This window comes from Haplochromis burtoni, unplaced genomic scaffold (assembly GCF_018398535.1).
Source record: "Haplochromis burtoni strain Fernald_Lab_line unplaced genomic scaffold, NCSU_Asbu1 Contig_473, whole genome shotgun sequence".
In the NCBI taxonomy this organism is placed as follows: Eukaryota; Metazoa; Chordata; class Actinopteri; order Cichliformes; family Cichlidae; genus Haplochromis; species Haplochromis burtoni.
This window is the reverse complement of record NW_024582834.1, coordinates 42,204-53,870: the sequence shown is the minus strand read 5'-3', so window position 1 is coordinate 53,870 and position 11,667 is coordinate 42,204. Positions and strand designations below refer to the sequence as shown.

The window sequence follows — 11,667 nt, the reverse complement described above, 5'->3', positions numbered from 1 at the left end:
TGTGTGTGTGTGTGTGTGTGTGTGTGTGTGTGTGTGTGTGTGTGTGATAAAAACGTGTAAAGTCCCAAATGCCACTTCTTCTTTTTCTTCTTCTTCTTTTTTTAAAAAATTAATTTACTTTTATTTCCTACATTAAGGCTTTAATATCCCAGCAGGGACACACTGCAGCTCTGAACAGCTGACTTACCTTTTTTCTTATTCAGGTATAAACTTTAAAACACTTCCTCACTGTATTGCCAACAGTGTCTGTGTCACGTGTTCAATTCTGCTTAAATCAGTGGTGTCAAACATGAGGGTCGGGGGCCATAACTGCCTCAAGAAAGACTCCAATCCGGTCCACTGGAAAATGTGAAGGAAAGCATAAACTGTATTTAAAATGGTGTTTACCTGAATTTGAACTATAATTTAATAAATGTTTACAACTCGTTGCACTGATAAAGACCTTCTCAATGGCTATTCATACAGCACCAAAGTAATTATGTAATAAATAAACATAAAAAAAATTCTCTGATTTAATAAAAACTTTCTGGGTGATGAGCTACTTTCTATAATTTTACATATTTATTTCTTGCAGTTTAAGCCCAAAGTGATGTGCTGACAGATGTCTCTTATCTGCTGTAGCAACATTTCTTTGTTGTGCAGAAAAACTGAGAGTAAGTTTCCTAGTTGGACTTTTTTCTTACATTAAGATATCTCAGGGATTAAATGTGTAGCTTCTTTATACTGACAGAAAACTGATTTGTTTTAGGTCTGAACCAAAGTGCGCTGTGTGTGGCCCACAGTGTAACAGGCCTATATGCCCACTTACATCTTTTCCACAGCTTTTTTTCCCCACATGTGATCTTGAGCTTCTTCTCCTCCTTCCTGCATCATCTCGCTATCCTGATTTGTGAATTTGACTAATTTTAGCTCATTTTGTATCAGTTTCTTTACCTACATTTGACAACCTCATAATCTCAGCATGTGAGCATGAGTCTCTATTGATTTCATAATAAATTTATAAATAGATGTATTTGTTCATTTGTTTATTCGAGTGCCGTAAACCATTACAAAGGTTTATTCTGCACAAGCTGTGACACACAGAAATTTGGAATATGAGTCATGATGACATTCAGTAAGATTCCAAATTGATTCAAATATTCAGCAAAACTGTCCAGTTCACAAAGTGTTCTCATCATTTGCACATCTACAATCTTTTTATGTCACTGATCTGCTGCACGCTGGAGTTATAATACAGAAATGAGCATTTCATTGAGATAATGGGTCATACTTCTTTCCTTTTATATATTTTCTCATATATTTTTAAATGTTCTGTTTACCTTTTTATTACACAATTTCTTTTATGAGGAAACATGGGAAAAACACATTCCTGAGAAATAATAAGCGCAGTGTGTGCAGACCTGGGTTTTTAACATACCAGACTGGAAAAATTGTGTTTTGTAACAACAGATATTTCACTCAGTTTCATAATTTAAACATTTGTGAAAAGGTAACCTTCCTGTACATACTATTAAGTACATATCATTATTACTATTACACTTTATTATGAACGTTATTGACCTGTTTATTGAGTGTTCTTTATTTTTGTTTTGTAAGGGTATATGAGTAGTACATCTTTCAATATTTAGGCAATCAAAGGGAAATTTTCAAATCAAAAATTACATTTAGCTAGTAAATAAAACAGAAGTCTTATCTCTCACAGCGAGTCTGTACAGTAAGTATTCCATGTTGGAAAGCTCCTGCATGTCTATGATGAGGGCTCCATCTAGTGTGCATGATGAAGTTTTACAGCTCAGTCTGGGTCGATGGGCGTCTTTGCTTCTCTTTTTGTTTTGTTCATAAACATTTTTCAGAATTTTACGTGCGGTGCAATAAGAAATTCTGTCATCTTCTCTGATAACTGGAACACCTAACCTGCTGTAATGCTTCTATCACCACACTGTTATTCACAGACTCTACTTGAGCAACTTCACATGATTCAAAGTTCAAAACAAATCCTACCCTACACTCAGTTCATCATTTTCTCATCCCGCTTTCTTTCTTCTGATTGGCTGCCCCTCTTAATCAGAATGTTTGATTAGCAAGTGGGGCTTCTGCGTTTGCAGCCAGAGCTGACAGAGCTGTGTGCCTGACAGGGTACATGTACAAATCTATCCTGTAGGCAAGTTTTAGCTACAAACTCTTCTGACTGCACCTACATAAAAATGTGCATAATGTCAATTAATTTGCTTCATTTAGACCAGAGGTGTCCGACTCCAGGCCTCGAGGGCCGGTGTCCTGCAAGTTTTAGATGTGTCCTTGATCCATCACAGCTGATTTAAATTGCTAAATCACCTCCTCAACATGTCTTGAAGTTCTCCAGAGGCCTGGTAATGAGCTAATCATTTGAATCAGGTGCGTTGACCCAGGGTGAGATCTAAAACCTGCAGGACCCGGCCCTCGAGGCCTGGAGTTGGACAAACCTGATTCAGACCAAAATCAACGTCTGTGCTCACTGGATAAATCAGGTCAAACCACACTTTTTTAGGTATAGTGTGTGTTTAGAGTCAGTGCTTCTCTGGCACCCTGCGCTTCCTGCTCTTCCCTCTAGATTTAAAACCTTTACAGCCAAAGTGAACCCTGAAGTGGCTGCTGAGCTTCTGGTCTCTGGCACCATAGATGAGTGGACTGAGCAGACGTGGAAGCAGGTTGGTGAACAGAAAGGTGGTGAATATGATTATGGTCCTCTTATGGGGCCAGGCTGTGACTAAAACGAGGTTGATGAAGGGAGAAATGTATGACAGCATGCAGATGAGGAGCTGGACTCCATGCAGCAGGATAGTGTTGTGAGCATTTTTGGCAGAGGCCTGGTTAGAAGAAGAAACTGCCCGAGCAGCACAGAGGACCTTCATGTAGGTGACGATCAAAGTGAGGAAGACAAAAGAAAACAGGAGGACCTGAGGGGGAGAACTCAAGTTCATTTGATCCACCAATCATTTAAACTGAGCCATAAACGTAGAAAACGAACATGTCACCTGGACGACCAGACTTTGTGTCTCATGGTACGGTGTGTTGTACACAAAGGAGGGGTAACAGATGACGTTCTTCGTGAAGACAGAGTGGGGCTGAACGACGAGGAGGATGATGACATCTGAGATGGAGGGGATGAAGGAGACAGCCCAGATCAGTGTGATCAGAGCGTACGCTCGCTGCACCGTGCAGAGCTGAGAGTGATGGAGAGGCCGGCAAACGGCAATGTAGCGTTCAACCGCCATGCCGGCCAGATTCAGAGGACTGTTCCTGCATGAAGACAGTTAATAGCAGAATACTGCATTTCATTTAAAAGCGTAGTGAATATTTTGTCACCCACGCTTCATGTATGTTAACATTTTTCAGGTGTACCTAATAATATGGTCAGTGGCTATATACAAACTGTTATACTGTCTCTCGCACAGATACTTACTTGTTGGCTGTCACTGAGATGAGCAGTATGACACAGCAGGGAGCAAAGCTCAGGGGGGTGGTGTAGGTGAGGATCTGCAGCATCACAGTAACTGTCAGCATAATCATGTCATTGATGACCAGGTGGATGTAAAGCACGTACCTGCAGGAGACGGGACAGGAGAGGACCAAAGAGCAAAACAAGGCAACAGATGCAAAAAACAGTCCCAATGTTAGGTAGCAGAAATATCAAATTATAATAACAAACTTCATCCTGCTCTCAGTTTTCTTTGATTTATTATTGAAATTGATGTGATAGAAATCTTGTAGAAGGAAATGATACACCTGGGGTCTTGCTGGAAGACAACACTCTTAAAATAGGTATAGACAAACATCCCATTAATGTAGTTGATGATGAAGCCGAGAGCAAAGGAGACAAAGTTCTTTGTGAAGGCGTCATTGAAGCTGTCCTGGCGTTTGGTTGTGTTCATGTCACACCTCGTCCTGCTCGGACACGACAAACCGAACTCACCTAAAACAGAACGAAAGATGAAACTCAGAGAAACAACTCCATAAATAGCACAAGGTTCAAGTGGTGTTTTTCACTCATTGCAACCACTGAGACAAATAAAACATGTTTTTAACAGAAACTTGATTCTGTTGTTCATGATTCTTTTTCAAATCATGAACAAGAATCATGATTTGAATGAAACTAAAAGAAATGGCAAAAGGAAGAATTTCATTTTAAGAAAAACAGACAAAAGAAAAATCAAAACAAACATTGTGTTACATGTTAATAAGATGTAGTTTGGTGAATTTTGCTGAAATATCACTGCCAGCCACCAAAAACAAAACATGTAAAAAACAATAAGACAATGGAAGTACGTTATGACTGTATAAGTCAATATTTATCATGTGTTTGGGATCATTGTCTTCTATGGAGAAATTAAGCTAATGATTTCCAGATTAATATGATTAATTATTAATACTATATTATTAATACTATTCTGCATTATAATTTCATCAATTTTGAAAAACCTTCCAACACTGCTGGTTAAAATTCAGAGCCATGAGAGCGTCTCCGCTGTGATTTACAAATCGCTACAGACTCTCACGTCTGCTGACCTCCTCCATAGATCCTGATGACAAATGTGACATTTGGATTCATGTTTCTATTTTCATTCAAGTCCTAGTGTCTAAAGTCTGTTGTGCACAGACACAACACTGGTTCATCACTTGAGTTAGGATTTTTTATATAATGCGTGAACAGTTCATAGGTCAGTGTCATGATGCTTAAGAAAAGAACAAAAGCTTTCTCTGAAATCGTTAGGTTCAAGGACTGGACTGAAAATAAGTGAAACAAAAAGAGTAATAAGCACTTTTTAGTCACTCTGCCGTTTCAGATGCCCTGAAAAATTTTAAATATCCTGCCATAAACACCACTTCATCTCTAAAGTCCAAAAACTTGTTGGTATTTGTTCATTATTCTTAAAATGATCACCATTCATATGTTTTCACAAAAAAATTCAAAACTTCAAGGTGGGTGCCTTGAAAAGCGCTATATAAATCCAATCCATTATTATTATTATTATTATTACTAATGAGCTTCTTCAGTTATTAATTACACACTGCATCTTTAATTAATGATAAATCTTTGATCAATAGTAAAAGAAAAAAAGACACATTTCTGGAATATGTAAAAGTACATGCTATGGATATGTTTTATATAATTATAATTATAATTATAATTATAATTATAATTATAATGTTAAATACATGGTATGGATATGTTTTATTATTATTATTATTATTATTAGCACAAGTATTATAGTGAAAAAGGCAACTCTATAATAACATGTTAGCCTTCACACACCTGTGCACAGATCTGCTCTTTACAGTAAGGTCAGAGGTCATTTCTAATTCTGTTCTCTCTTCTAAAAAACAAACAAAACATTTAGGAGTGCAGGAACATTGTTTTTGTGAGTAACTCAAACACAACATAACCTATGTTCATATACACACACTAAGAAAAGAGAGATGGTTAGATTTAAAAATCATTCTGTTTCACTGCTGATACATCAACATTATACATCAACATTCACATTTTATATGTTAATATCATCAGAGAAAATATACAAATGAACAGAAGAAAAACCTTTTTACAACTTTCAGCCTTTACAAACCAACAAAATAGGAAATATTCATAATTTAAATATTGCATTAATGTATGCTAAAGCTTTGATAGAAAGAGATGGCAATCACAGAGCGATGTGCAAAGACATTAAACAGACAGACGTCAGAGCCTCTCACCTGCTGACTCCCTGACTGGGCCTGCTGGCTCTGATAAGCCCCCTAAATATGATCCGTCCTCTACAGGATGATGTCAGATTACTAATTTCAAAACTGGAGCTTTGAGTGGTGCAAACGTCAGGACACCACTGTTGTCATGCAGCCAGGCAATTACAACATGTTGCTGTGTTTAATGTAAAGACATTATATCCATGTCCAAAGCTGCTGAAGACCATAAAGTCAGGAAAAACCACACCAAGATGGAAATGCTGGAAATTATTTTGTCACAAAAAGAAATCATGGCTGAAAGACAAGTCTGGGTCAAAATGCAGATTAAATCGAGACCTTTCATTTCGATCATTTAACCTACATCATGATACAACCCTTAAAAGCTTCACTGAAAATTAACATTTTGAACTTTTCTTCAGAGACTAATGATAAGGACTGGACTGAAAATAAGTGAAACAAAAAGAGTAATAAGCACTTTTTAGTCACTCTGCAGTTTCAGATGCCCTGAAAATTTTTAAATATCCTGCCATAAACACCACTTCATCTCTAAAGTCCAAAAACTTGTTGGTATTTGTTCATTATTCTTAAAATGATCACCATTCATATGTTTTCACAAAAAAATTCAAAACTTCAGCATTAAAAGACAGCAGACAGCAGATGTAAGTCACTTCTTCCTACTCTTAAGTCTTTAAGCAAAAACGACTTACTTCAACACGACACCGTTCTGGCCTGTGCTGATGTAACGGGCTGTGCAGCTGCGTGTGAGAAGTGAGAGGAACAGGAAGACGTGTGGTTATATAGATTTCGCTGCCGTAGTGATGTGAGATGATCCTGGAGAGGTGGGGAGCTGCAGGCCAGAGGGTGGATTATCATTTATGTTTTGAAAACTGTGTGTAGTTGTGAACACAGAGTTTGTTTATCAGAAATCTTGTGCAAGAATATTATGAGAGATCTAAATGAGGTTTTATTCAAACAGCATGATCAGGTATTTACAATTCAGAAAACCCACACCCTGTGAGCAAACGCTTTGGCGACAGTGGGAAGGAAAAACTCTCTTTTAACAGGAAGAAAGCTCCAAAAGAACAAGACTCAGGGAGGGGCGGGGCCATCTGCTGCGACCAGTTGAGGTGAGAGAAGGAAAACAGACATGCTGTGGAAGAGAGATTACTAACTGCAGCTGGTGAGGGTTAGGGCAGGTATAAGCACCTCCTGCAGTTTATGTGTTATTCTCGCTCCCAAAGCGTAACATTTTACGCTAGGTGACAAATCGTCAACATATTAAGTTTCCGGCTACCCACCGTTCCGAAATGACGACCTCGGAAAAATGAGGAAATATGAGAACTGTCTGGACTGAATCTACACATGTTTGCTCTTTTTCTTCAAATCGCTTAGAAACACGCTATTTAACGTCATTAAAGCCCTGGTTAAGATCAGGAATAAGGTTAGGGCTGGAATACAGGGCTATTACCGCGGGAGCGTCATTGCACTGGATTTCAGCCATAACCCGCCGCGTACCATAAGAACGCCGAAGGTCTTCTTTGGTGTTTCTCAGGAACGCCGCGGGACGTGACAAAACGTCGGCATGTTACGCCTCGTGCTCTACCAGCTTCTGCTATATTAGGAAATGACCTGTTTCGTCCGGTTCCTCTGCACGAGAACAGCTGATACCTGGTGTTTTAGGAATGATGCTGATCTGCTCAGTACTGCTGACATCACTGTGGTTAATTTTAGGGTCACTCACTTTAAAACAAAACAAGTATTCTTGCTTTGACCTCTGACAGTTGATTTGTGTTCTGACACAATTATATAAACTTTATTCATATAAAAATGGTTTTGCAGTTAATTACATATATTTTTAAATTATTGCCCTTTTAGATACTTAAAGCATTATTTTATTCAGGATTAGTTGTACAAGAATAAAACATCACAACTACCTTTATAATTTGTTTAAAAGTCTTTATAGACAAATTTCACAGTGTTTCAGTCGCGCTTTGATCCAGAAACACACATGGATGACAAAAAAATACAGATTTCACTGGGAATGTATTAATCTGCACATCAGCCCATGCACTTTGAGCTTTAATTATTATAGATGTTATTTAAATCTATCCATCCATGAATGCATGACAAACAGGTGAAACAATGATCACACAGTGGGCTGTTTGTGTGCAGCAGACTGTGGTCAGGTTGAGCTGAGGTTCCCTGATTGTTTCACCTGAGGGTTCATTTTCTGTGATGCCAGCCTGAGCAGAGTCACGCTGTGTTCGTGACAGGAAAGGTATCGGGTCCAGTACTTCCTGAACTGCTCATCACGAAAGCCATAGATCATGGGGCTCAGGAAGCGAGGGATGATGTAGACAAGCAGGAAGAAGATGTATCGAATCTCCAGGCTCAGCTGAGGGAAGAGAGAGATCAGAGCCGCCTGAAGGGAGGGAACCACAAAGGCGAGCATGCACAGCAGCAGCTGAAACAAAAACAGAGTGTAGATAAAGCTGATTTATGCCTCTGGACTCAGATATTTTCCAGATATATGTTCCTTTAACTGTTCAGGGGATGTGGTAAAAGTAACAATAGGGACAAAAAAGGACAAAGAGGCAAAACTGGCTTCTTTGTAGGTTGTAGGTTGCTGGTTGCACCGGCAGCGGGCAAAGCCGGGTCTTCCAGATTTTTCTCCACAGCCACACGTTCCAGCTCCAGCTGGAAGGTGTTTCCAGGACAGCCAAGACATGGTGTTCCAGTTCAGATTCCCAGGAGGCCAACTGCCTGAACCACATCAACTGACCTTACTGTAAAGAGCATGCAACATGGAGGAGCAGCAGCTCTACTCCAACATCCTTCCAGATCTTTAAGCTCCTCACTCCATCTCTAAGGCTAAGCCCATGCACCCATATGAAGAAAACTTATTTCAGCTGCTTGTATTCATGACCTTACTCAGATTTCATTGCCATAGCTGAGGGTTATAATGTAGATGGACTAATAAATCAAAATCTGTGTTCCAATGCCCACATTGCTGCTGATGCTGTTCCAGTCCACCTGTCCAACTCACTCTCCACCTTCCCATCACTCATGAATAAAATCAGGTTCTCAGACCGATGAATTTTCGCAGTACACCAGACTGGTGGCTCTGGGGAACTCAGCTGTAACCCTTCTCCAAATCTACAAAAAAATGTAGACTGGACGGTCAAACTCCCACGATGCCTCCAAAAGTCCCACAAAGGTGAAGATCAGCTCTACTGTTCCATGGCCTGTTTGAAATCTGCATTGCTCGTCATGGATTTAAGGGCAGAGCTTCCTTCCCATCAGCCAGAAACAAACTGTCCCCAGTAAACTGAGTAGTACCCTGATAATTGGAGCAATTATACAACAGTCTCAGTTTTTTAAAAATGGCACCTTCCACACTCTGTCTCCACCTCCTACTTGTTCGTTGTTTTGGGAATTTTCTTTTAAATTCAAGATAGAATTAAGTAAACAGTTTAAAAATCTCTTTGCTCTTCATCGCACCATCTTTGAACATTTAAGGGGGAACTAGTGATAAAGGCAGATGATAATGTTTGGTGAATGGTGTCGATTCATAAATGCTTTTTCATGGTGTGACACCCACCTGCACCCCGTGAAGCAGCACGGTGTTCCTGGCTCTCTTCACAGAGACGAGGCTTGTTGAGACAGCCTGCGCTGTCAGCATGATCTTACAGTAGGTGTAGAGCAGCGCAAGGGCCACAAAGGAGAGGTAAGTCCCGTCAAACACACAGTTCTTGTAGTAAATGGACTGGTCACGAAAAAGAAGTGAGTGGTCACAAAAAATCTTGGTGTGGAAGAAACTCGGAGGCTCCTTGACGATCGTGATGAGGAGGTCGGTGATGGGCGGGGTGATGGTGAGGATGACGATAACGCAGATGAGGAGGAGAGTGCGAGGGATGTTACACATCTGGCTGTAGTGCAGAGGGAAACAGATGGAGATGTAGCGCTCCACGGCCATGCCGGCCAGGATGAGAGGGGTGGAGCGCGTGGTGAGGATCGCTGTCATGATCTAAGGATGGGAGAGGAGGGTGGAGGGAGAGCAGAAAGGTTAATAATGGTGTATAGTAGTTAATTTGTAGATCACAGAGTTATATTCTTCTTTACTACCTGTTGTGGATTATAAATCAATAATAACAGTATTCATACAGATCCTGTGAAGATGCAGCACTGTTTTCCTTTCCTCTGTTTACGTTAGATGGTCTGTAGCCAGGATCCCATAGAAGGATGACATGACATGCAAAACATATGTGATGGGCTTGACTGATGCTGCTGTGATTTACCAGAAGGCAGCAAACAGAGGCATGGATCTTCCTGAAGATGTAGCTGATCACATAGAGAGCTGTCACCAGGGTTAGCTGCAGAGCATCATTGATCACCATGGAGATGAACATGATGTATCGCGGGTTCTCGTAGAAGAGACTAGGGTCAGAACAAAGAGCTGAGAGCTGAGAGAGAGAGATGCTGTGGTTTATGTTTGTGTGTGTACACCATATCATCACATGCAAGTGTTTCTACTTTGGATTTATCTGCTTAGTTTTGAACATTTTCCAGGAAATGTCTCCTCCTTTTCTCTTTTCAAACCAGTTTAGGCTTTTTATTGCTAAACTGGAGATTAAACTGGACTAATGCAGCGAAGCTGTTTTCACATAAGAGCTCTGGACTGAATTCGCCCTTACTCGTGTGTTCAAAGGGTCACCTCTGGATGTATTCTCAGTGCTGAAAATACCTCATTTGAGGTGAGGGTGCTTCCTCGCTAGAGCATTACTTTTATACCAGAGTAAATAATATCAAACAGACTTTTCATGCAGCATTATACTCGAGACTCAAATGTTAAATGTGTCCAACATCTGACTTCTCATGTGCATCTTTTCTTAATAAAAACATTTTAATATGGAAGAAGGCAGAAGAATGTAACCTTTGGGAGTTTTGCTGTCCTCTAATACATTTTTGTGTATCCCTGAGGCTCTGAGTACCTGTGTCGTTGGAAGGTGTGCACCATGCTGCCATTAATGATACTGAGGACCAGCCACACCAGCATGGCCACTATGTTCTTGGTCAGAATGCTTGAGAAGCTCTCCTTAACACCTTGTGTCTGGACAGAGGTGGTGTTTGACACCAGCGGGTAAAGAGGCCCAGTGGAGGTGGAGTTCATGACCAGCATCTCCTCCTTCTCACTGTCTGAAGGAGCAAAGAAATAAAATCTACAATTATACAACAGTTATACTAATGAACTTCTTCAGTTATTAGTTACACACTGCATCTTTAATTAATGATAAATCTTTGATCAATAGTAAAAAAACATAGACACATTTCTGGAATATGTTAAAGTACATGGTATGGATATGTTTTATTATTATTATTATTATTATTAGCACAAGTATTATAGTGAAAAAGGCAACTCTATAATAACATGTTAGCCTTCACACACCTGTGCACAGATCTGCTCTTTACAGTAAGGTCAGAGGTCATTTCTAATTCTGTTCTCTCTTCTAAAAAACAAACAAAACATTTAGGAGTGCAGGAACATTGTTTTTGTGAGTAACTCAAACACAACATAACCTATGTTCATATACACACACTAAGAAAAGAGAGATGGTTAGATTTAAAAATCATTCTGTTTCACTGCTGATACATCAACATTATACATCAACATTCACATTTTATATGTTAATATCATCAGAGAAAATATACAAATGAACAGAAGAAAAACCTTTTTACAACTTTCAGCCTTTACAAACCAACAAAATAGGAAATATTCATAATTTAAATATTGCATTAATGTATGCTAAAGCTTTGATAGAAAGAGATGGCAATCACAGAGCGATGTGCAAAGACATTAAACAGACAGACGTCAGAGCCTCTCACCTGCTGACTCCCTGACTGGGCCTGCTGGCTCTGATAAGCCCCCTAAATATGATCCGTCCTCTACAG

The 11,667-nt window shown here is 39.6% G+C and overlaps 2 protein-coding genes across 2 annotated transcripts; both read right to left on the bottom strand.

Annotated features, from left to right (window-relative positions):
- Positions 1-2,546: 2,546 nt before the first annotated feature.
- LOC102303522 (odorant receptor 131-2-like) lies at positions 2,547-3,946 on the bottom strand. Its single transcript, XM_005946570.2, has 4 exons — positions 3,766-3,946; positions 3,443-3,583; positions 3,015-3,279; positions 2,547-2,936 (listed from the first exon to the last, which is right to left on the bottom strand). Exons 1-4 carry the CDS (start codon positions 3,909-3,911, stop codon positions 2,547-2,549), a joined length of 942 nt encoding a protein of 313 aa, XP_005946632.1. The 5' UTR covers positions 3,912-3,946.
- A 3,813-nt stretch (positions 3,947-7,759) lies between these two features.
- On the bottom strand, positions 7,760-10,789 carry LOC102303217 (odorant receptor 131-2-like). The gene is made up of 4 exons (XM_005946569.2): positions 10,710-10,789; positions 10,017-10,155; positions 9,320-9,745; positions 7,760-8,182 (listed from the first exon to the last, which is right to left on the bottom strand). The coding sequence occupies exons 1-4, from the start codon at positions 10,772-10,774 to the stop codon at positions 7,901-7,903; spliced, it is 912 nt and encodes a 303-aa protein (XP_005946631.2). The 5' UTR covers positions 10,775-10,789; the 3' UTR covers positions 7,760-7,900.
- Between the last annotated feature and the right edge of the window lie 878 nt (positions 10,790-11,667).